Raw genomic sequence first — 25,047 nt, 5'->3', positions numbered from 1 at the left:
GTTTGTTTACATTCAGTTCAGCTGCTGTTCAGGTCACCAGGGGGGATTTCTGCCTTTATCAGATCGTTTGACATAAATAACATGAATACACATGGCATGAAACATATAGTATTATTATTATTATGTTCCCATATGATGATAAACATGTGTTGTACTCGTTTGTTCTCTCTCTCTCTTTATCCTTCAGGTGTCCACGTTGCCTCAGGAGAGACGCACTCTCAAATCCACTGTTCCTGAAGGAGCAGAGCAACAGGCCGAATGTCTGCTGGTCAGACAGGTGAGACGTTGCCTAATGTGTGGAGATGTGTCTGTGTGTGTGTGTGTGTGTGTGTTGCACATGCATGATTCTGTGTATTGGGCTATTGGGTGAAAGCTGTTATGTTTTGTGTTGATTTGGTCGGAATTTGTTGGAATTGTGCTCGGCCTAAAATAAAGCAGGTGTGTGTGTGTGTGTGTGTGTGTGTGTGTGTGTGTGTGTGTGTGTGTGTGTGTGTGTGTGTGTGTGTGTGTGTGTGTGTGTGTGTGTGTGTGTGTGTGTGTGTGTGTGTGTGTGTGTGTGTGTGTGTGTGTGTGTGTGTGTGTGCGTGCGCGCGCGCTCTCGCGTGTGTGTGTGTGTTCAGTTCCTATTCTCAAGGGCTTATTAAAGAAATAATAACAGTGTGGACGGAAACTCCCCAGACAGCATTGCCACAGCTCACTGGAGACTGAACTGGTGTGTGTGTGCGCGTGCGTCTGTGTGTGTGGGTGCGGGGTGTGTGTGTATGTATGTCTGGTTGATACTGATAATAATCTGCTCCGTCTATGATTTCTGACATCTTTAACAGAGAAGACCTTTCTAAAGTGGCGACAACGAAACACAGAGGAGGATGTGAAATTGTCTGAAATCATCTGAGAGCTTTAATCAATCAGACACACAGACACATAATCCATAAACATATCAAGATGATCTTTCCTGTAGACTCCTTGGAGGCAGATTCTTAATTGAGTTCTCTTAATCTAATGGTCTGTGAATCGTTGAGTAGGCTTGCAGAGAGCTCGTGTCTGATCTTGCCGTTGCCGTTTCATCGTCTGCAGGAATCCGCGTTGCCGCAGGTCAACGTTTGGCTCGGAGGCCATTACTTAACAGAGTTAATATTTAATCACACATCTCCCCCTCCAGGCCTGTAGGTACTACAACTCTGAGCTGAATGTGGTCCAGTTCAAGTATGATGAGTACGCTGGAGACTACCGCCTGCTGCCCAGGTAAGACAACAGTACTTTCCCCATCCTGCGTGCGGTGACTTTATGTACTCGCTATGTTGATTACTGAAGTAACAACAATGGAGCCAGGAATATAATAATGCAAGAAATCAGCTGTGTGACGCACTGTGAGCTCATGGGCTTGTATTCTTGAGACGATGGTTATTGGAAGCCGCGCCTATTGTCCTTAGAGAGATCCATGAAAAATTACAGAGGTTTCAGGGTCAAAAGGTCATAATGAAACACAATATTCCATACCATAAAGCACTACTTTATTTTGTTATGCTTGATGTAATGAAAATACCAAAGTAATGATCCTGCGTTTGCTGACTTTGCGACTCATTCAGCACATTTTTCTTTTTTCTTTCCTTTTTTTCTTTTTCTCATAAAACACCAAAAGTGAGGCCGCCGCTAACATCAAGTTTAACTGCAATTTGTTACACGGACGAGAAGGAAACAAGAGCAAGATGGAGGCTGGCGTTGAGTGAGAGAGGAGTTTACTCAAAGAGCATTACACTTTTAACAGATGTGGACTTTCACATCCTCGCAATCCGTAGTCAGCTGGTCCTCCAGTTGATCGGCCATTTATTCAAGTCAGTCAGTGAGTGAGTGAGTGAGTGAGTTGGCCTTTATTTAGTCAGGCCGTCAGTCACTAAAGCAGAGGTTTGTCTGTCCCAGTGAGCCTGACCCGGGGCCGTCCTGCTGTTCCTGCTGGATACCACAGGAATGTCCCTCCTCTCTCCCATGTGTTGCCACTGTATTCCCTCAGTCAGTTCACATGACCTATGGGCCGGTACCCAGGATAAGCTACCATGTCAGATGTGCTATAGGTTAAAAATGAGATGGAGTGCAATCAGGCCAAAGACATTGTTCCATAAGCTGCACGCTGACAGATGTTCTGGTCTCGAATGATCCGCTGGCTCCATGATTTGGGTAAAATTACATCTGAAGTGGGTCAGTGACTTTGTCTTTGTTTAAGTTGAAGCATTTTAGAGGTATTTGACATTCACTTACCAGGTCTGTAGTCCTTTATGTATGGTTGCTCAAACATAGAAGTTATGCACTCCAAAATAAAAGTCAAACAGATCTCCTGGATTCCTGAATAGAACTTTTTGCACACGTTTCAGTGTCAGAGGTCATAAGACTAGATAAAGACTTTCTGAGGCAAGAAAGTCCACGTATACCAAATACAAATACCAAAACACTGAGTTTGGATGCAATTTTCCCCGAAAATCATCGAATTGTTAAATCTTGGGAGTATCACTTTAAGCAAAGAATACAGAAGAAATCCCAGCAGAATTGAAGGAGTGATCACTGAGTTTTGAGTTGCTAAACTGTCATCACTGTTATTTTGTTATGTAGCTAAAATTAGCTTCCTTGTGTCAGTGTCCAGCCCACAAACGCCAGGAGTTCCCTGAACTTTGTCCCCTTTACAGATTTCTGTTAGGTTTTACGACTGTGTGACTTTTAGCAGAGGGAGGCTTCAGTGTTCTCCTCCTCAGACTGCAGCCTGCTTTTATTCAGCTCACAGCACAGAGACAAAGGCTGTTTATGGGCTAGCCTGTGAAACCAGCAGAGCAGGCCCTCGTGAGGACCACCTATTGTTGACCATTGGACCAGAGTCCGCCACCCACAATCATCTGCAGTTGTGGATTACATTGAATCCCCCCAAATGATGTTCTCCTTTTCCATCATTAGGCTTCTCTAGTAATGTCACGTTCTTCTCAGTATCTTCCTCTCCCTCTCCTCATGACCTTATAGGAAACTGTACAAAGCTGAGAAGCTGCCCTCCCATTCCTTTGAGATCGACTATGAAGACTTGGACAAGGATGAGGTCTGTAATGAAGACCTTCTCTAATGCCCTCATAATGTGGAATGTATTACTAAAATAGAATCGCATTTTTCCCTTTTCTGATTGGAGTTAGATTAATTTGAACATGTAAATAAATGTACTGTACTGTTTCAAAATAGTAAAAGTCTAGTAATCATCATAAGATGTATTTTATCAAGAGAATCTCCTCCTCTTTACTGATCATCTGATGGCCTGAGCTAACAGAAGCACAATATTTGACAGGACACCACCTCCCTGTCCTCGTCCAAAGGAGGTGGGGGAGGCGGTGGCGGCGGTGGAGGAGGGGGAGGGATCGGCGTGTTTCGCTCAGGTTGGCTGTACAAGGGCAACTTCAACAGTACGGTCAACAACAGCATCACAGTCAGGGTGAGGAGATGTCACACACACACACACACACCCCTTGTCTGTCTTGCTTTGTCACTCTCACCTGCTGGTAAATGTCAACTGAGTTTTTAAGTTTTTGGGTCAAAATCAATAAACCAGATTAATCTTTTATAAGCGACCTTTGTTTCCACCTATGCAGTCATTCAAGAGGAGGTACTTTCAGCTCACCCAGTTGACGGACAACTCCTACATCATGAACTTTTACAAGGACGAGAAGATCTCCAAGGAGCCCAAAGGGTGCATCTTCCTAGACTCCTGCACAGGGGTTGTACAGGTGGGTCTTCATCTGGATGTTGGATGTTCCGCCCCAATGGTATCACCAATAGAGGACTAAAGTCTGTAGTTGGTCTAAGTTTCAGTTTTGGTTTGTTGGATAACTCACTGGTTTACTACTTACAACAGGTTTAATGCGATTGCTGCCATGTTTTGGTTGTGAAGGACTTGTCTGTTCTTTGCTATGATCTTTTGCTGCTTGCTTCACCACTTTACGGTACATATAGTTTATAGATGTGTATATAGAGACAGTAAGTCCCTGTCCATCTGTCTTTCTGCTGTCGCCTGTCTCCGCATGGGTTCCATTTTGCGGCACCATAGCGTATATAAAGAGAGCAGAGAGCAGAGACACCTGCTGCAGCAGCACACAAACAGCCCTCGCTACACATTTGAAGGCTCGGGGGAATAATTGTGCTGAAGCTAATGAGGCATAGCGAGTTTAGGAGCGCGTACTCTGTATTCAAAGACAAACTAATTAGACAAACAAATGACTCCGTTGCGCCGTAGAGACAATGCTCTGGACCTCACGTTCTGAAGGGATCAGAACCCCTGTGGTATCAGCCATGTTGAGGTAGTGGAACAGATCGGATGCTGCCGTAGGCTTTTTTTGTTTGGCTTATGACAGATAAATACGTCCATTAGCCTCTATCAATGGGCATGTGGGAACTGAGCTACTTTGAAGAATCCAAATACAGTAACTAAACTAATTATTCCTCTCCATACATCCAGAATAACCGTCTGAGGAAACACGCCTTTGAGCTGAAGATGAACGAGGTCACGTACTTTGTCTTGGCTGCCGAGAGCGAGCAGGACATGGAGGAGTGGATCAGCACGTTGACCCGCATCCTACAGATCAGTCCTCACGACGGACCTGTGCCGGACCGCAAGAGTCTAGACCTCACCGACCACCGCCAAGGTGAGGAGGCCGCCTCTGCTGCTGCGTTTTAAAGATCCTACATTGGTTTTACAGAGAGGGGAAAGGAAAAGATGGATGGTTGAGAAGAAAAGGGGGTGTTTATTAAGTGAGGGATGATTTTTCAACCAAATATACAACCTTTTCTTCTCTGTCTGAACTTACTGAAGCTTTTCTGTCATCTTGCCATATATTTAAAGAGGAGTTATTGCTGGGTTTTGGCTGCATCCATAACATAACATGAAGAAAACGGGACTTGACACCAACCACTTTGGTTTGGAAGTTTAACATTTTCATGGGAGCAAAATCAGTAGTACTAAACCTTATTTATGTGCCAGCCCCAGGAGAGTTTGGGCATGGGACTCCAGCCCGTAACGTAACACGCACTGACAGAGTGTTGAGGCTTTGCCCAGTGAAACGTAAAAGAATGATGTAATGGCCTCAGCGCATCACGGCTCTGTGGCGCGTTAACGTGCCTCTAAATCAAGCCGAGAGCGAGCGGTGACCTCACGATAAGGAGACATTTTCTCCTGCGTGGCCTTTAGAAGCTGCTGCAGGCACATAAAACCCGTTATTGCCTGATTATTCATGGTTGTGATAGATGGAGTCACATGCTGGCCAGAGATGGATACACGTCAACTCAGTCAGATTAGTGTGGAAATAGACCGACATGGCCCTTTGACCTTTGGGAAAATTGACTTCTTGGATAAACTTTCCCATCCGTTCAATATATATGGCGCTCATCACTCATAAAAAAGAAGGAAATCCCCAGAGCCTTGATTGCGTTTGTTCTCCTTTTAGATGTATTTGACATGTCGCTGACTGACTGCTGCCTGCCTGAGAACGAGGAGACAACGGAGAACGGCATCAATCCAGAGTTAGCCAAGGTTGCCAAACACTTCTCAATGAAGCATCATATTTTCATTATTTGAAATGTTGCTAATGTTGAGCACAACAATGTCCAAACATGTAAGTCTTTGTTTTGATTTGTCTCTCTTCCCCACGCTCAGTACATCTCTGAGACAGATGAGGGAATTCGCTCTGCCAGGAGAGAAGAGAGGCTGAATCTGTTCTCACTAGACCCAGACACTCCTGTACGTATAGTGTGTGTGTGTGTGTGTGTGTGTGTGGCCAAAACGTTTGCCTTTTGCTTGATCAGGGTCTTTCAAACCTTTATTAAAGGTCCACGTATGAATTTGACCTGGACTGTGCCCCTGTGTGTGTCTCTGCAGGTTTTGAGGAGCCCACGAGCAGAGCATTCCTCAGCCGACGGTGCAGCAGTTCGTCCGTTCGAGGAGAAGCTGGGCAGAAGGTTCATGATAAGCTGTCGATCCTTCAACCTCATGCTGCAGGACTGCGTCAACGAGACCGAAACTGGACCCGTCACCAATGTGAGCGACACGCCCTGGTTCACCTTCAGACCAAGACTCAAACCTCCCTCATGTGTTTGATTCCTCATTATTATTTCATTTCCCCTTTTCCACCAGATTGAACCTTTCTTTGTGACGATTGCCCTGCTGGACGTACGTGAAGGGAGGAAGGTGTCTGCAGATTTCCACGTGGACCTGAACCACGAGGCGGTGCGCCAGATGCTTGGCAGCTGCAGTAACGGCACAGGGGGTCCCGGGTCAGGCCTCGGACCGGGCCTGGAGAACGGCTTGTGCTCCCCTGCTGAGAAGAAGCCGGGAGACTGTTACCTCAGCCTGGATCTGGAGCACTGGCTGTGCTTTCCCAAACAAGTACAACACATGGCCTACATTCTGGTTCATCTTGTCTTGTCTTGTCTTGATTCCTAATGCAGTGTGTCTGTCCCGTTCCATCCACGCAGGCCATCTTCTCAGTGACTAACCCCCACACAGACATTGTGATGGTGGCCAGAGTGGAAAAGGTGCTGATGGGAAATATAGCGTGTGGAGCAGAGCCTTATATCAAGAATACAGACTCCAGCAAGGTTAGAACCCTGCATTTTTCATCGCCTTGACACTTCATCATTACAGGTTATGTTATGTGGCACTGGAAACAAATTTAATGTGACGTTGAGGCTAAATTGCATCCTCGTTTCGTCTGCATTTAACTGAAGTAGTCAAGTCAAATTATGCATTTTATTCTGTATTTATAGTGAAATATTTATACGCTCCCAATTCCCCCAAAACATACTAAAGTACTGAATTATAGTGTTTTTACAGTACTGCGTGTCGTCCATGTGTATCAGCTCATTAACATGCTGATGTTTGCTGGCTTAACATCAAAGTCTGTAATGGGAGAAGCTTTATGAATGAGCTTCTTCTTCTGGCAGTAATTTGGCGTGGCGTTAGTTGTGTAGTTTTTTCGTGTCTCGTCTTCTGGAACATTCTGGGAAAATCCAATCCTCTGAAACACGCTGTCAGGGTCATTCATTGTAAGGGAAATGGCCTCATCAAGTCAAACAGTTTAACAGCACGACATTAACAAAATGGTTTTCCTGTAAGGCTGGAGTTTATCTCCATCACTGCATACCAGTCAGATGGTTTGGAAATTAAGTTTTTCCAAGATCCCATCCAAGATGTTTCCTGGCTTCCCCCGGCTGGCACGGCTCCATGCGGTCTTTGTTTAAATGGTTAATTGAATCACCAGGCGTTTAACCTGCTGCCAGGGTTACCGGATTAAACAGCCTCTGATTTTATCTGTCACTCCCTCTGCGTCGGCTCGAATTTAGGGCTCATTACGTCCCGCGGAATTCAAGAATATCAGCTGTGGCTTTCTGGTAACGTTTCCTCTCCTGTCTGTCTCGCTGGTTATGTCTCAGACTGTGCAGAAGATTTTGAGATCCAACAAGCAGTTCTGCAGCAAACTGGGAAAGTACCGCATGCCGTTCGCTTGGTGCATCAGGTCAGTCGAGCTCCCTGCGCTCACACGGTTTGGCCACCCGGCAGCCATCGCTCACGCCTCATTCCGTCTGTTACAGGTCGGTGTTCAAGGACAACCACGGCGCTCTGGACAGAGAGTCTCGTTTCTCACCTCTTTTCAAACAGGAGAGCAACAAGATTTCCACGGAAGATCTGATCAAGCTGGTGTCTGAGTACAGGAGGTGAGACGTGGCGGCTTTAAAGACGCCGTAAATCTCAGACTTCTCCGAGATCAGCGATGTCATTCTGATGTTTGTGTTTGCAGGGCTGAGAAGACCAGCAAACTGCAGACTATCCCTGGGAACTTCGACATCACAGTAGACTACGTCCCACTGGAGCATCCAAGTATGCAACCTCTCCCCCAGAATGTTCCCACTCTGCTTTCCTTCTACCTCCCCCCCTCCCTTCCTATAAGCTGTGTCTCATGTCAGGGGATGTATCCTGTGAAGGTGTTGTTTGAGGACTGCTTCACATCCTAGATTGTCCCATTCATGTAGATCCTTCACGCGCAGCTGGGAAATTGGAATGGGCAGATTTCCCAGAAACCACTGCGATCAAAGTAAAAGACAAATTGTATTTATTCAGTTATCCTACAGTGCAACAGAGCAGTGTGTAAATAGGCCCCACCCTCCCTGTGGTAACCCCTTGTCTTTTCATTCCGCTAGTTAAGAGCATAGAAATGCCAAAAAAGTTCTGCTTTGGAAACAAGACATTAATTTTCTTTTACTTTTGCTTCGTCTTCTTCTTCTAGACTGTGTGACTTCATCCTACGTACCGGTGAAGCCCTTTGAGGAGCTGAGCCGCCATCAGCCCACCTTGGAGATGGAGGAGTTCGTCCAGGACACCATCAAGTTCACACAGCCGCATCGTGTCTACAAGAACCACATCTACGTTTACCCCAAACACCTCAAGTACGACAGCCAGAAGAGCTTTGCTAAGGTAACGTACCGTATCACTCACCATGTGTGTGTGTGTGTGTGTGTGTGTGTGTGAGTGTGGAGGCAGTTATTCACAATAGAATGAATGGCCTCCTTGTTCGCAGGCTCGTAACCTGGCTGTCTACGTGGAGTTCCGCAGCTCAGATGAAGAAGTTGCCAAACCTCTGAAGGTGAAGTGTTGCTCAAATTGTGATTATTGGACATTGAAACAAACTTTCCCAAATTAAGCCCTGTGTGTGGTCGGACGAGTTAGAACGATTCTTAAATTTGCTTTTATTTCATCTACTGTTTGTGTAGTGCATCTACGGCAAGCCAGGAGGTCCGATCTTTACCACAGCAGCCTGTTCCACCGTCCTACATCACTCTCAGAACCCCGACTTCTACGACGAGGTTCTACCTTTACTTCTACCTCTCCTATGTCCTTTTTTCCTCCCTTCTTCCTTTGCTTCTCTTTGACTTATGAAAACCTGAAGAGACCCAAGGTTAAATTAATGTAACACTTTAAGATAACAAGTGTTCGTTTTAAGTACATGTCACTGCTAGTAATATTCTTAATACTTAAGAATTTCATTGTATGTAGGACTATGGCAGTGTTTCGCCCCTGTGCTTCAGATATTTTTAATTCCCTATTTGTGTCCCCAGGTGAAGATCGAACTCCCCACACAGCTTCATGAAAAACATCACCTGCTTTTCTCCTTTTACCACGTCACCTGTGACATTAACGCCAAGACCAACGCCAAGAGGAAAGAGGCCCTGGAGACTCCAGGTGGGAGCGGTGGAAGATCTGTGATTTAAAGATCGCAGAATGTTTTCTAGTTAGAGCTTCATTTCATGTCCCATCAGTGATTAAATGTTCCCCTCATTCTTCTCTGGAGCCCCAAGTGTGCTAAGACTTCCTGTAGCGTCTTTGTTCTCTTTTGCGCGCGTGACAACATTGAGGTGTTCTGCGATCGTTTCCCCAAATTGTTTGTCTCTGTTTTCTGTTTTTATTTCTATTCCCTTCCTCTCTTACAGCTCCTCTGCACTAAATTTAAGCTTTCTTTGGCGAGCCTCCATGTCTCAGTCAATGTCGCCATCCAAACATGCTCTTAAATATGCATTAGTGTGCAAATCAAAACCACGGTGGCTTTGTGAATGGGCTGATATTACCATTATGGACGTTTCGCATGATGCAACGCTTTTATAAATATGGCCCAGTGTGTGTAATACCTCTCTTTTTTGCTGCTTTGAACTGTTTTTGTCTCGTGCCTTACGTCTACTTTGGTTAGATTTGTATTCCACCTTTATGTGATTGCATGAAAGCGTCCACGCCACATTCAACACCTGAACGCCAAGTGCTCCCTTGTGCTGTAGCCAAAACATGAAAAGAATGAATATGGAGGTACTTTCCAAAAAGGAGCTAGAGAAGCTGATGGCTGTGATTAATCTTGACCTTTTTGTCCACCAAAGCAAACAGACAATCTAATCTAATGGGCTGATAAACTGATGTGCACCCCTGGTCATGTGTGTGTTGTTTTTAGTGGGTTATTCCTGGCTGCCCCTCCTCAAAGAAGGTCGTCTGGTGTCTCAGGAGTTCAGCATCTCTGTCTCGTGTAATCTACCTGCTGGATATTTGGCTGTCAAAGAGCCCAGCAATGCCAAGGTGAGAGGGAGAGGGTGGCAAACAGGCGGGGCTGTCTACCAACACCGAAAAGCGTATTAAAGATTATTATTTTTCATACTGCTATTCACACCCCTGCTGTCTGTTTGCCCCTCAGAATGGAGCAGATGTGAAGTGGGTAGACGGAGGAAAAGCCATCTTCAAACTGTCCACTAACGTTATCTCCACGGTGTACACTCAGGTGAGAGCCATCGGGTTTCTGCAGTCTTACCTCTCCTTATCTGTTTGTGTGTACGTGTGTGTGTGTGTTTGTATCTAGTGTGTGTGTCTAAGGTTAAAGACGGAAATTATGCGGAGAGATGGATCATCGGCCAAGGATTATAGTTTTAGAGCAAAAAAAAAGGACAATAAGTTTAGACCATAGACAACCATTCAGACTGCTTGTCCTGAGTTAGCACTAGGTTACCACTAGATGGTAGCAGAGACAGTCCAGGACAGCCCAGCCAGGCTTTAACCCAAAACACACGCTACCATTGGATCTGGATCAGTAGGATCTGGATCTGGATAGCTACAACCTGGATATCCGCTATCAAATAATGTATTTCCAAAACTAATAAAGGTTGAAGTTACTGTGGGGAGGTTTTAAGGAGCACTTAGTCTGTTTTTTTAATGGTTACATTTATACAGAAATGCAGGTTTTGGGTTGTATGGCAGAGTTAGAGGGACATGTTTGGCCTTTTGCGGAGGCTCATGTGCTCTGAGCTCTCTCTTGTTTAATAATCCTTCACCTCTCTGTGCCAGGACGCCCACCTGAATCGATTCTTTCAGCAGTGCCAGAAGAGAGAGCTGGACCTCTCGCTACCGCCTACCTCCAACTTCCTCAACTGCCTGAAGGTCAGATTAAATCAATTGGATCCACTACGAATAAGAGAGACAGAAATGGGGGGATTGGCCGCTGAATGTTGCCACATGTACAATCAGCGTGATATTATCCTGGCCTTAACGTCTTCCTCTCTCCTCTTCCTCCCACGCTCCCCTCCTGCACGGTTCCAGGGTCTCCTCAGCATGGAGAGAATCCCAGTGATCATCCGGTTTCTGCCTGTGCTCTTCAACCAGCTGTTCAAGGTTCTCACTCAGAATGACAACGATGAGGTCACTACCGCCACCACCAGGTAGGCCGCAGTACTACAGTCTAACAAATTTGTGGGAATTTGTATTTGCGAATTTACAAACAGACTTGACTTCATTCAGCAACTAAAGACAATGAAGATAGAATTTGGATTTCCATGCACTTTAAAATGTCGATTATACTCCGATTAAGGCAATTGCTTTTTCAAACATCTTGTATACACCGTAATGCAGTTGAAATTTGCATAAATTGAAGTAAGCTCACTCAGAGTAACAAACCTAGATTGATGTGATAGTAAATGGATTATTCAGGCATGTAATTTAATAGTAGTATGCCGCCTCCACAGGCTGTTCTTCACTCGCCTCATTCTGTGATTAATACAACAGGTCACGTTTACGAAAGCAGCAGATTCATATTGATCCTGTGCAACTTAATCACATTTTGCCTTTAATCGCAGTAAGGAAAAATAATGTTGAGTACATGTGAACGTACTGATGATGAAGCTGTGATCGATGACTTTTTCGCCGTTGTGTTTTGTTGGCAGAGTGCTGATCCACATTGTCGCAAAGTGCCACGAGGAAAACCTGGATCACTACCTGCATTCCTATATCAAGGTATAATAACACAGAGGGACACGTGTATCTGTGTGTGTGTGTGTGTGTGTGTGTGTGTGTGTGTGTGTGTGTGTGTGTGTGTGTGTGTGTGTGTGTGTGTGTGTGTGTGTGTGTGTGTGTTTGGTCCAATTGGAGGGTGGCCCGGGCTGTGCGCCCAGAACAGTGTGCACATGCACACACAGACACACACACACACCCACAGACAAGGAGCAAGGAGGAGAAGAAGGAGAAGAGAGGCTGATTGAGTAGGAGGCAAACTAGGACATCCAGCCCACTCAATCAGAAACACAAGGCCGGCTTGTTCAGGGCAAAACTCAGCAAGAGAAACCACAAGACCTGTTTCATGTCGGCCACAATCAAGGAAAACTGCAGCGCTCCAAGGCATAACAGGGATGGGGAGGGGTTAAAGAAGAGCTAATGGAGCTAGGGTTACCATAGTGACGGATTGGCATGGATTTCAGGATAGATTTATTCAAACTGGCGTATGGGTAAATCTTCTTTACAGCAGGTAAAACAATGTGTGTATGTACGTCTCTGTATGTTTGTACTTCAAATTCACTTCACCTCGTCTGTTTGCTTGTAGTTCGTGTTCAAGTCCGAGGCTCACGGCTTTAGGACGGTCCACGAGGAGCTGGCTAAGGGGATGACCTTTGACCTGAAGAGCAACGAGCAGGCGGCAGTCAGGAACATCCTACGGGTGCGTCACACTCGTCTGTATTTATTCACAAATGAAAAATGAGACTCCATCACAAACTGATGAGTAGAATGACTTTGCACTGGCTTTGACCTCTGACCCTTGCAGTTCTCCTGGTTCTTCTTTGAGCTCATCATCAAGTCCATGGCCCAGCACTTGGTCGACTCTGACAAGTTAAAGGTAAGGTGACAAGCTCCAGTTTGACGAGCACGCCAGTCCGCTTAGTGTGTTTGTTCAACGTTTCCAAGTTCCGCCTGTGTGTTGCAGCTTCCCAGGCCGCAGCGTTTCCCCTCGTCTTACCTGAGCCGCATGGAGACCCTGGTGGAGACGGTGTCCGACCACATCTTCTGGAAGAACAAAGACCTGACAGAGGAGACGCGCAGTGCCAACTTAGCGGTGGCGGCTTTTGTCAAGGTGGGAACAAACGTTTATGTCTAGATTTGTCTGATTATTTATTAAAATGGACTAGATTTAGTACCTGTGAAGGATACAAACCTGTTATTGATTCCTCTCTCTGTTGTTTGGTCTGATCCCTCTCTTGCGTTCCGTCTCTCTGCAGCGTTGCTTCACTCTGATGGACCGAGGCTTCACCTTCAAACTCATCAGCAACTACATCAACATGATCACGGCCACAGACAGCAAGGTAAAGACGCCGCACACACTCACACGCATTACAAAGCAGCAGCCTGTTTTGGCCTCTTTGTTTTGGATTCTTTTGCCTGTCAGACATGTTGACTTTGACATCAGAGGAAGCAGTATGGCTCTTTAACCTGCTCATTTCACCTGAGATGCCGTATGTAACACCTTGTAACATCTTGCTAATGGGACACACATGCGCTAATTAACATAAAGGAAAGCGTTGCGCTGCTTATTTAGCTTGGCGCTGTGTAATTAGCGCAGTTGTTTCGTTAATTATCCCCCGCAACTGTAATTAGGAATGAATAAATCAAGGATGTGACTAAACACATACATCTTACCGTTTTTCTGTGTGTCAGATCCTGTGCGAGCTGAAGTTTGACTTCTTGAGAGAGGTGTGTAACCACGAGCACTACATTCCCCTCAGCCTGCCGCTTCCCTCCGCTCGCATCTCGGGTGAGTCCTGCGACGCTTACGTGTGTGTGTGTCTGTCTGTGTCACTTATCGAACATCCCGGTAGTGCTCACACTCATTTGTCCGTTAACATTCCATGTGTGTTTGTTCTCTCATTTAATTTTTCCATATCAGACCATGTATCCCCAGAACCACAGAGCGCTCATGGTAAATATGTTCCTCAGTTCCTTTGTGTGGCTGTGTTTGTGTTTATAAGAAATGTTTAGCCGCCCGGTACGATGATACCTTTGTTTGTGCTCGTGACGAAGGTCATGGTACATGAGCTCGTCCCAGTATTCGCTTGTTGTAATCATGTGGTACACATTTTTGTTTTGTTTACAGTAAACAGACTCTCTGGACAAGGCAAATATTGACATGATTGCGACCATGTGCATCTCGTTTTAAAACGTGGATTTCCCATCTTCCTGCCTCCTTAGTGTCCGTGCCCGAGTACAACCTGACCGGTGAGTTCTGCAGGAAGCACTTCCTAACAGGCCTGTTGCTACGGGAGCTGGGGCTGGCGCTACAGGATGAGCAGGACCTGAGACACCTGGCCCTGGCCACCCTGAAGACCCTGATGGCCAAACACTCTCTGGACGCACGCTACGCCACCAAGGTAGACAGAACCTAAAGTTTACACAGGGATGGGACTAAAAGCTGAAACATTGAGTCACAAACTCACTGTAGAGAGACACCCCGTGTGACTCATGCAAACACATCCACACTGACACGCTGTGTGACCGCTCCAAGCAGCTGTGTGAGGCTCCATGATGGGAGATTTGATCAGATTAAAGAAAATATGCGGAAAACGTCATGATTTTCTGGTAATTTACGTATGAACATTGCTTTGTAGAAGTTGGAGCATTCTGGAGATGTTTGATCTTCACTCACCACGTCTGTAGGCCTTTGAATGAACCCAATGGCTCCATGCCAAGTTAGATACTGAAGCTTAACTGTGTTTTTACAAGGCGGTTATCAGCAGAGACTTCAGTGTCAAAGAAGACACAGGTTTTTTCATGACTTTTCATTCATCAATTTCACTGGTTGTTTTTCCAGGAGAAGCAGGCGAGAATTGCGTCTCTCTATCTGCCTCTGTACGGCCTGATCCTGGACAACATGCCTCGATTCTTCCTCAGGGACCTCTTTCCCATCTACTTCACTTCGAGTGACCAAGTAAGAGACACAGAGACTACATGGCTCTCTAAAGACTCAGACATGATACCTGTCTGCTGCATTGTGGAGATTTTGGATATGCAAATTGAAAAAGGAAAATAGAATAGGCTGTGGCATTTATAGTAACAAGCAACACAAGCCTTTATGATGGGCCTGAAATCTAAATCACAAAAACATCAAATATATAAATGATGGGTGATTAAGGGGACTTCCAGGTTCCACAAGATTCTCTTCTTCTCTTTTTCAGTTTGCGTGCCATAGCTCCCACCCCCGAAAGATCTGTAAATGACCTTTGTCTTCTTTTGCAACCGCGGCAGGGCTCTCGGGATGACCTTAGCGTAGGCGGGGTAGTAGCTGGAGGGGTGACTCCAGTTATTCGCCATGGAAACTCTGTGGATGCCTCCTTTTCAAAAGAAGTACTCAACTCCATCACAGGTAGTGGATTGTGTGTGTGTGTGTGTGTGTGTGTGTGTGTGTGTGTGTGTGTGTGTGTGTACACGCACGCGCACATGCGCATAGCTGTCTATTTCTAGGGTCTACATAAAAGGTGTGAATGAAGATAATGATGCTCTTGCGTCTCCCCCCTCCACCAGCCTTCTCATCTTTGGCAGTTGCCACGGGTAACCAGGCGGACTCGCGGGGTTCTCTGATCAGTGTGGACTCCAACCCTAGCAACAGTGACAGGAACAGTGAGAAGATGGATGGATGTGAGAAGGTGAGAAAGGAAAAGTCAAGGGAAGCCCAACAGCACCACCCTCTGTGTTGTGACACGTCCCATGTGGTCTGACAATATTTCATGTCTCTTCATGTGTTCTGATCCATATGTTAAACCATCTTGGTTCATATCAAATCAGGCATAAGCATCTGGAATATTTTCATTGTTGAATAATTCATGCTTAAGTCTGGCAATTTGGAAAAAAACAAGAGACCATTATCTTTTGGTAATCAATCAATTGTCACCAATCGGCCATTAAAATAGGGAATAACAACAAGCATTGATAAAAGTCAGGAGAAATAATTGAAAATAAAATAGAATAAAAGATAGATAATAATAGGACAGAAATTACATACAAGCTTGATTAATTTACTACATACTGTCTTTGGTGAATAAAAATAATTTAATAATTATATGTAATAAAATAATAATTGTTTTTTTGCCTAGAGTGAAGATAATAAATGGTGTTTATTACATTACATGAACACAAGCTAAACAGACCTGTGACTGTATTTCTGTGTGGACGTCTGCAGTTCGCTCGGCCTCAGTCCCTGATCGGCTACGGTTCTCGCTGTGACAAGCTGGACCAGGCAGAGACCCGCAGCCTGCTCATGTGCTTCCTGCACATCATGAAAACCATATCTGAAGGTAAGGCCCAACCCAAATCACATCTGAGTGAAAGACACGACCAAAATCAAATGGCACATACAGGTAAAAATCGATCCTGCGCCATCCAGACTCTGGTCAAATGCTATCGATGGTTTGGTTTCACTGTGCTTGGTGGGGTTTCCCATGTACAGAACTTTAAAATAGGACGAGGGGGTTTTGACAAAACCCTGACCCCTTTTTGCACTCACTATTGTTTTGACCGAGGTCTTTTGGCTCTAAAGCAGAACAGAAATCTGTCCTATTGTGTAAAACGTCTCTTGGTGTCTGTTTCCAGATGTGCTGGTGTCATATTGGCACAGAGCCATTCACCAGGAGATTTCAGACTTCTTCAACATCCTGGAGTAAGTAAGCTTTCATTCTTCATCACAGAGTACCGCCGCTGTGCCTTTCAGGCTGATACTGCTGACAGAGAGTGAGACTGACGGAGGGAAAGGGGAATTAGACCATAAGGGAGGAGATGAAAGAAGTGACACAGCAAGAAGGATAGAGTAAAAGAGAAGAAAGAAGCAGAGAAAGAGAAGAAAGCGGCAGAGTGCAGTGAGCGCTCCCCTGCCACTGAGCACTACAGCAAATCATCTGTTTCCTGTTTATGTCAGCATCTCAACAGTGCTTTTACTGCGAAATTTTATTACATTATACGACTTTCTGTAATGCACAATTCCGCAGTTATTTTCTTGATTTTGACCCCTGAACTTTAAACGTTATTCGAAGCGCTCAGTTTTCGCTGCCAAGAGCTACTTTCTATCACTCCGCTAAGTGCTGCCAGCATTCTTAACTAGCTGCAAACTAGTATTGCCTTTTTGTCGTTACTAGACAAGAAGACATCAACGTCACCTTTCCTTATGTCGCAATTCATAATAAAGTGTGCAGTTTGTCTTTAACTCTTAATCACCTTATTTGTAGCCAGCTAGTAGGTTCTTCTCTGCTGCCAACGTGTTACGTAGCAGCGCTGTTGCTCGGCTAGCACAATGTTTCTCAGTGGAAGCTTTAAATGACTAATCTAATTCATACACTGTCGCAATAATTTGTTTCTTTGATACCACATAAGCAAATGTAAAGCCTGATGGAAGGTAATGTGGCGTTTCCTCTTCCCCTAGGCTGTGTCTTCAGCACTTCAGGTTCCTGGGTAAACGCCACATAGCCAGGTGAGTGTTTCCCCCCCACGCTGATGGGGGCTCATTGGTACACACTTATCATAACGCTGTAGGGAGGGAGACATCCTATTAACCCCATACACAGACTATCGGCCAAGGTTGTAACACCCCCACACACTTATCCATAATTCATACAATCATATATGCACACATGAATGCACACCCACACACACACACACACACACACACACGTTGCCATCGCCACAAACACACACACAGAAATAAATGAAGCTCGTACAGTGGAGCAGAAATACTAATATGTGCTCTGTATGCCTGTGCACACCCGACGCTGAGCTTCAAGAGGGGAAGAGAGGGAAGAAAAGAGGAGAAATGGGCGGGGGGAGGTGAAACTGCTGGATCTATAGAGCAAAGCACTGCTGGATATTGTACTGTTGTCGTTGGCAAGAATAGAACAGGGGGATTGTTATGTGTGTGTAGCTGTGTGTGTGTGTGTAGCGCTGATCTATTGGCACTCACTACGCTCCTCTATCTTCTGGTTCCTCTCAGCTAATTAAATTAGCTCTCTTTTTCCTTTCAGCAGTAAGATGCTGAGATGTAAGCCAACAAAAGGGCCGGGAGAACACACTGCTGCACTGTGCGCGATAGCAATAACAGAGTAAAGATCGCTTGAAGCCGAGCTTGCTCCCTCTCAGACGTTACTGAAGCCCGTCTGAGGCCCGCGAGCTTCTTAGCATTCGTCTGTGTTATCGAGCCCACCGGGGGATTCGCAGTCGTCTGTCTCAGCATGTCTGCTCACTCGCTCTTTGATGCCTGGCTGAATCAGGGCGAGCACCCACTGAAGTTAGGGAGGAATCACTTACAAAAGCAGCGTGTAGTCAGCCAGCGAGCGAGGCAGAGAGGCAGCCAACTTCTCAGACAAGTCAATCATGACAGATCCCCTACAGACATTTCACAGCATGTGAAAGTACTCTGACGGATATTTGGGTTGAGTGTCCGCCCGGGCCTGAGGACCATCTCAAGGATCCGAGCATTTGCTGTTAGATTCATCAGTGATAATCATAAAGCCTCCTCAATGCAGTACTCATGTTTTTCTGTGTTGTATTAGATTTTACACACAAAGCTTCCAACTCAATAGGCTCTGTTTAACTTTATTTGTCTCTGAGTAGCAATGGGTGAGCAAACACATTGTCGTCTGGGCATTGTAGCCAATCGCGTGCCGTTTCCAACACATTAGTTCTGCTGCCCTGGAGGCAGGCAGACTCAAGGAAAAGCAAGTGCATGTGTCTCTGCTGTGTGAAGAAAAAGGATGATCTACAATGTTTAGAGTGATACAGAACTTTGAAGTTATACATTAACTATGGGTAATTGACACAATATCTATTACTTCTTCATCATTTTTGCCCATATAGTCATTTTGTACTTTTAACGCAACAAATGATAATTCCAATACTAAACAGCTGGGCCAGCCCTATGGAATGTTTTTAATAAACTTAGTACAATAATGCTTATAACTTCCTTTTATTCCGGGCCATAACCACAATTGGCTTTCGCTGAATTGTGATCTTACACATGGGGAATGTCACCAGCTCAGATTTCACATATGCATCAATCTGCACAGTGAAAGTCTCAATATCCAGGGGGACGTAAACAAAGGAAAAACCCATTCTCTGACTGGAAGAGGTCCTCAGTTTAATCCCAGACATTCCTCTCACATCCTGTTTCTGTTTGCGTTTGTTCAGGGAGGCTCATTGTTCTTAAGTTATCCCATATTTTTGAATCGGTTTAGATATAAATGCAGATATGTGAGGCACACACAAATACACACTGTACATTATCCACAGCTGTGACTGACAGACGAGCGGCAGTAAATGGCGGTGGTCTCTCTGCATTGGACCTTGTGGTTGTAGTCGTCCCAGCAGTGCATGCGTCATCCTGTTCTCTCCTCCTGTACTGCATGAAGCGATGTACAGTTAATCAATTATCACTTTGTCACATGAATGATTCATACGGGCCGTGTTTCTTTACGTGCTGCATGTTGTTTTCGTTTGATCTCTTAACCTGAACATGAACCAGCCCCACCTGGATGTTGCATGTGGACCTTCTCTGTTTGATTGTTTGATTGATGTGCGTTGATAGTTATGTTAAAGGCATATTTTACTAGATATAGATTAAGTTTGGCATGAGTTTCAGTTTTCTGTGCGTTAGAATATGATTTGCTGCATGTCTTTCTGTTGAGATCTCGTTGATATGTGCTGAAGCGTGTCTGTCATTTGGCTTCATCACATCTCAACACCTTAAAATGATATTTTGGTGAATTCAATGTTCAGGCCCCAACAAGGTCATTGACATTGTTTTTTAGCAAGTTGGGAGTATTTTGGCGATATATATATATTTCATATGTATTTGCTGTAGAAAGGACCCGCAAAGAAGCTCAGAATGCGATCCATGGAACATGTGGAAAAACCTTTAAAAGCGGCCCTAGGGCAGTTTCTGTTTAGTCAGGTTCTAACATGTTCACAGAAAGTGTTCCCCTGTGACATTTGACCCTGAAACCATTTTTATTTTTATTGTACAGTAACCTCCCACTGCCCCGTAACGTCAAGCAGCTGAGAGAAGTTACTTTTAGCTTTTATTGTTGCCTTCATGACAACTCTATCTTTGTGCTGTTTAATAGCACAAGCTAACATGAGGTCCACTCAATGGCCAACGCACCTGCAAAGTGAGGCAAAATATCGCCAAGAATGCTCTAACTTTTACAAAAAAACTATGTCTGACGTAAATTGGCTGAAAATCATAAGATGTTGTAAAATCTCCAGAGTATCGCTTTATTTCCCATGCAGTCCAATGTTTTACGTTGATGCTGACATCAACCCTCTGCTCTTCACTCGTTAACCCTTTACCAACATTAATGCACTATCATACTAATGGGACATTTTTTTCAAAACAACACTTCTCGAGCATTAACCTTCCCATGTGCCTGTGAATTTGCTCCTCTGATCCCTTTGTTGTTTTGTGACTCTAAACAAGGTCAAGTCCTATCTGCTTCCAGCGCGTCCTTCTAACATATTGGAATACAATGTGGCCTGGTTGCTATAAATATGTAACAAGGTCAGAGACGGGCAGAAATAGTATCGTAATGCTAAGTATTAACATGTGTAGGGTCGATATTTATCGATCGCGCCATGCTCAAGCAACTATTAGCCTGGCCCGCAAAGTTAAGCTACCTGACTCATGACAGCGACACTAAAACAAGGATGGTCTTAACTAAACAAACTAACGTCAGCTGTGATGTGATTGGCTCATGAACAGGAAGCTGGCAGCGGCTGTAAAGCTGGCCCAGTCCACCCAGGCCAATGGCACCCTGAAGGGCTCTAACCAGCACCCCCACCCCTCCCAGTCCTCTCAACCCTCAAGCCTCCTTCCACAATGGTAAAGAACCTCCTACAGCGCCTCAGAGCTAAGCTGACACTGAGTCTCCAATGGTTACGAAATTCAATGTCCTTAACACCAGTGTCTCTGATTGGTCCGTGTGCCTTCTGTTCACTGGATTTCTACTCTGAAACAAAAAATTGCAAAAGATCATTTGATGAACTGTTGCTGCCAAAATACAATTTTGAAACCATTTTTGTGTCAGAATTGGAAATCCAGTGATTGAAGGTAAACGGACTCCGACCATGGCTGAAGATGTAAATATTTGAAACACATAAACACATTATTTTTCTGTATTATTCATCATCGATGTGGCCTTTGTGTGTTTTCATGTTATACACTGTAACTGTATTCCCAGCATGCCCCTCTTCATACCAGTGGTGTTTTGTGTGATTTGTTGTGTACTTCCATAACGTAATGGTCTCCTGATAACAGCAGGTCTGTGTGACATGGATTGTGTTAACTTTTACTGAATGACTCACATTCACAAAGCTTAGGCTTTGCTTCATTTTAGTTCCTAAACAAGTGTGAGGGTTTATTCTATAGACGAGAACATTTGTTTTTGATTAGCGTATATTAAGTGAAGCATTTAGTAATTTGACCCCTGCTGACCCCTGCTGTTGCCTTCCAGGATGGCAACATCTGGGGGTGAGGGCCACCGACATGCACGCTCCCAAACCATGCCCATCATCAGGGGCAAGAACGCCCTCACTAACCCCAAGCTGCTGCAGATGATGGAGACAGGTAACACACACACACACACACACACACACACACACACACACACACACACACACACACCCTGGACGATGTAAACGTACAATAGTTTACAGGTATTAAAATTGTATTCTGCTGCTGTTTCCAGATGGGACTGTCCAGGAGGGGGACACACTGAGTCCTAATGATATTGAAGCTAATTTGTCCACTGAGGTGGCGCTAACTGTGCTGGACGTACTTGAGCTCTTTGTTCATCATCACAAGGTATGTGGCACTGCTACAGCTGCCAACGCACACACACACACACATACACAAACTCTGCTGCCAGGGCTGCCAATATTAACTGACAACTCAATGAATCAGTAATGAGTAGAGTAATCTCCATTTTTCGATGAGCAACATGATTAATTGTGACAGCCCTGTATATTGTATGTATCAGCTGTTTGAGCGCAGTCTGTTTGTGCCTATGATACGTATACATAGTATATACTGCACACATACACATCATTACAAAGGATATTTGCAGCATTGTGGGTTTTGGTGTGATATGCTGCACAGTATAAATCACGCTCACAGCTCATAATGTTGCACAACCTCATTACCAGGTCAGTTATACTCTACTGCCCTCTAGTGGTTAGAGGGAGTTCTGCATTTTAAATTCCATCCTTAAAATATTGCAAATGTATATATTTACAGACTGATTATTTCTTTCTCCTTCCTGCCCACAGAAGCAGTTGTTGTTGGATGAGGGACAGAATGTGTTGATGAAGAACGTGCTGGACACCTACTTGCTGTTCTTTCAGATTAATCAGTCAACCATCACTCTGCGACACGTGTTCGCTGCTCTCAGGCTCTTTGTGCAAAAGGTCCTCTACATCAAAACATATACACGCATGGACATCACAATCACATACACACCTGGCACACACCCCTCATTCACAGCAGAAAGCTCAGAGGCCTGTAGGTCTGTTTACTGCGTCCCAGATGTCCCTCTAATGCGTGCGTCCTTCTCCTGTCTTTGCAGTTTCCCTATGCGTTCTTCCAGGGTAAAGCAGACCTGTGCGGCTGTCTGTGCCACGAGATCCTCAAGTGCTGTAACCATCGCTCCAGCTCCACGCAGACCGAGGCCGCTGCACTCCTCTACTTCTTCATGAGGAAGAACTTTGAGTACACCAAGGGGAAATCCATCGTCCGCTCACACTTGCAGGTCAATGAGACCAAACATTGATGTGACGATAGAGATACTGTACCTGTAAATGAAATGTGGTACATACAGAGCTGCACATACAGAGTGATGTTGGAATAGTGAACATGTTAATTGACCATTTACTGTATTGTTGTATTTAGGTTATCAAGGCAGTGAGCCAGCTGATTGCAGATGCTGGCATCGGAGGCTCACGGTTTCAGCAGTCCCTGGCCATCATCAATAACTTTGCCAACGGAGATGCACCTCTCAAGGTAAAAAGGAAGAAATCTGGCCATTTCTTGTAATTTTCTTCGAATCTTCTTCTTCGTTTACACATTCTTAAGATGCTAATTAAAGTGAGACATCAAAATATTTCTGTAGAACACTCCGTTCCCGGCAGAGGTAAAGGATCTGACGAAGCGGATCCGGACGGTGCTGATGGCCACAGCTCAGATGAAGGAGCATGAGAAGGATCCAGAGATGCTGGTGGATCTGCAGTACAGCCTGGCCAACTCCTACGCCAGCACCCCCGAGCTGCGACGCACCTGGCTGGAGAGCATGGCGAAGGTCCACGTCCGCAACGGAGACCTGTCAGAGGTTAGACATGCTGGACACATAATGTGATCTTACTATCGTTCAGGGATAGGTTTACAAAGTGTCTAAAGTGGCTTTTAGCATAACATATTGATCAGATTTGATTGGTTTGTGATCGTCTCCCCTCAGGCTGCCATGTGCTACATCCACATCTCAGCACTGATTGCTGAATCGCTGAAGAGGAGAGGTTAGTCCTTGCATGATGCTGTTGTGACTTTGCACACTGCTTGTTTGCATACTTTGTGTGTGTGCAAGCAAATGCCTGTGCCTTTGTGTGTGTTAAGTGTGTGCATCTTTGCAGAACTTCTCATCAGCCAACCTCTCTTTCAACTAACATGGTTTCACCTCAGGACAAACTTTCAGCCATCAGTCGCTCATCCTGGGACATTTACATAAAGCATATGCCTGAAATGTGAGCACATTGTGATAACGTGAGTGTGTGCCACACAGATCACGTGTGTGTGCATGCCTTTGAAGGGTGGAGGTTGGAATCCATGGGGAATGAACACGGCCTTACAACAGTAGATCCATCTGTCATCTTCATGAACGAATTTGCTTTTCTGCATGATCTTCTGTCTCTGGTGTGCATGATCCATCACCAACCACTGTGTGCGTCTCTTACTACACCTTTGCATGTGTCCAGCGCTCCTTAATCATGCACATACACAACGTCCACACAGCTTGCATAGCATGCCAGCTCGGGCTGTTTGGTGAGCCTGTCCGCGCTCTTCTCCTTCACTAAAAAAGGCAACAGCAAGTGGACTTATTATGTGTAAACCTCCTCCTCCTCCCCCCCCCTCCCTTACCAAACAGGCTACTGGAGAGCAGACAAGGCCAGGATGTCCAGTGTGTCCCCTGAGGAAAGCCCTGTCTTTAACTGTAGCGCATTACTAACTTCCTCCCGAGATCAAGACAGTGAGTGTGTGCGCCTGGGGGCTTCTGGGAAGTTGGGGGAGTCGGAGTGGACTGGGCGGGGGTAGCGGGGGCACCGAGCTATCAGGGTGCCTCTTCAAACCTCAGCTGTCCAAACAATAATGTTTTCTATCCCATGTTTTACTGTTCCGATCTGAGGCTGTGTCAGGTTATTAGCAGCTACCTTTACATGCACACAATAGTCGATCTAAGAGTCGAGACAACACTCAGTTCTCACGGGATGATGTGGATTGTCACTGTGTTTGATGTACAGTATACATTCCTACTTTTGTTCGCAAAACATCTAAAGAGTCCTCTTGAATGCTTGACTACAAACAAATAAAGTTTATCCTTTTGAATACAAAGATGTTTGCGTCAGATGCCCTCTCCCACCACTGCAGGGAGCTGTCTGCACTTTGGCCCGAAGAACAAAGCTGTACATTGTTTGAGTAACTTGCTAACCTGATGTCACCTTTTCTGTAACCTCAGCGTCGTTCTCCATGGGCTGGGCTGCATTTATGTGCATTAGCCCCAACGTCAAGGAGGAAGGTGCCATGAAGGAAGACACAGGGACACAAGACACATCTTATACTGAGGTATGTGAGGTAATAATTGATCAATCACATCCATGTCAAATTCTAGCCTGCAATGTCACAATTCCTTCTTTCCAGACCTGAAACCTTTTCTCCGGCCGAGCATCAGCGTTTATGTGGCAGAAATGTCTTTGATGTACTTGCTGATCTCCCTGTGCTGTGTAGGACACTCTGGTGGAGCAGCTGGAGCTGTGTGTGGACTACCTGTGGAAATCGGAGAGACACGAGCTCATCGCCGACATTAACAAACCTGTGATTGCCGTCTTTGAGAAGAGGCGGGACTTCAAGGTAAATGTTGCCTTTTTACCATTTATTTAGGAAGGAGAACTTTTGC

General features: G+C 45.2%; 1 protein-coding gene across 4 annotated transcripts in view; it reads left to right on the top strand.

Moving 5' to 3' along the window:
- The window catches only part of dock10 (dedicator of cytokinesis 10), a 57,098-nt gene that overhangs the window by 27,384 nt on the left and 4,667 nt on the right, over positions 1–25,047 (top strand). For all 4 annotated transcript variants that reach the window (XM_076141647.1, XM_076141624.1, XM_076141630.1 and 1 more), the window contains exons 3-49: positions 188–277; positions 1,160–1,242; positions 3,001–3,073; positions 3,314–3,457; positions 3,615–3,749; positions 4,478–4,664; positions 5,463–5,548; positions 5,672–5,755; positions 5,894–6,052; positions 6,149–6,400; positions 6,490–6,612; positions 7,447–7,529; positions 7,606–7,728; positions 7,812–7,891; positions 8,298–8,485; positions 8,589–8,654; positions 8,782–8,874; positions 9,127–9,250; positions 10,005–10,126; positions 10,242–10,325; positions 10,886–10,978; positions 11,138–11,256; positions 11,758–11,827; positions 12,411–12,524; positions 12,630–12,701; positions 12,789–12,935; positions 13,081–13,164; positions 13,517–13,613; positions 13,746–13,778; positions 14,048–14,226; positions 14,667–14,783; positions 15,101–15,218; positions 15,377–15,498; positions 16,032–16,146; positions 16,442–16,508; positions 17,265–17,312; positions 20,592–20,711; positions 21,343–21,455; positions 21,577–21,692; positions 22,157–22,294; positions 22,453–22,635; positions 22,776–22,886; positions 22,996–23,211; positions 23,338–23,395; positions 24,022–24,123; positions 24,610–24,716; positions 24,879–25,001. In XM_076141647.1, the coding sequence (XP_075997762.1) occupies positions 188–277; positions 1,160–1,242; positions 3,001–3,073; positions 3,314–3,457; positions 3,615–3,749; positions 4,478–4,664; positions 5,463–5,548; positions 5,672–5,755; positions 5,894–6,052; positions 6,149–6,400; positions 6,490–6,612; positions 7,447–7,529; positions 7,606–7,728; positions 7,812–7,891; positions 8,298–8,485; positions 8,589–8,654; positions 8,782–8,874; positions 9,127–9,250; positions 10,005–10,126; positions 10,242–10,325; positions 10,886–10,978; positions 11,138–11,256; positions 11,758–11,827; positions 12,411–12,524; positions 12,630–12,701; positions 12,789–12,935; positions 13,081–13,164; positions 13,517–13,613; positions 13,746–13,778; positions 14,048–14,226; positions 14,667–14,783; positions 15,101–15,218; positions 15,377–15,498; positions 16,032–16,146; positions 16,442–16,508; positions 17,265–17,312; positions 20,592–20,711; positions 21,343–21,455; positions 21,577–21,692; positions 22,157–22,294; positions 22,453–22,635; positions 22,776–22,886; positions 22,996–23,211; positions 23,338–23,395; positions 24,022–24,123; positions 24,610–24,716; positions 24,879–25,001 (5,361 nt within the window). The remainder of the gene's footprint in view (positions 1–187; positions 278–1,159; positions 1,243–3,000; positions 3,074–3,313; positions 3,458–3,614; positions 3,750–4,477; positions 4,665–5,462; positions 5,549–5,671; positions 5,756–5,893; positions 6,053–6,148; positions 6,401–6,489; positions 6,613–7,446; positions 7,530–7,605; positions 7,729–7,811; positions 7,892–8,297; positions 8,486–8,588; positions 8,655–8,781; positions 8,875–9,126; positions 9,251–10,004; positions 10,127–10,241; positions 10,326–10,885; positions 10,979–11,137; positions 11,257–11,757; positions 11,828–12,410; positions 12,525–12,629; positions 12,702–12,788; positions 12,936–13,080; positions 13,165–13,516; positions 13,614–13,745; positions 13,779–14,047; positions 14,227–14,666; positions 14,784–15,100; positions 15,219–15,376; positions 15,499–16,031; positions 16,147–16,441; positions 16,509–17,264; positions 17,313–20,591; positions 20,712–21,342; positions 21,456–21,576; positions 21,693–22,156; positions 22,295–22,452; positions 22,636–22,775; positions 22,887–22,995; positions 23,212–23,337; positions 23,396–24,021; positions 24,124–24,609; positions 24,717–24,878; positions 25,002–25,047) is intronic.

Source organism: Genypterus blacodes, unplaced genomic scaffold (assembly GCF_046128005.1).
Source record: "Genypterus blacodes isolate CSIRO-AG114 ecotype Tasmania unplaced genomic scaffold, CSIRO-AGI_Gbla_v1 ptg000003l_1, whole genome shotgun sequence".
NCBI lineage: Eukaryota > Metazoa > Chordata > Actinopteri > Ophidiiformes > Ophidiidae > Genypterus > Genypterus blacodes.
This window is presented reverse-complemented; position numbering and strand designations above follow the sequence as displayed.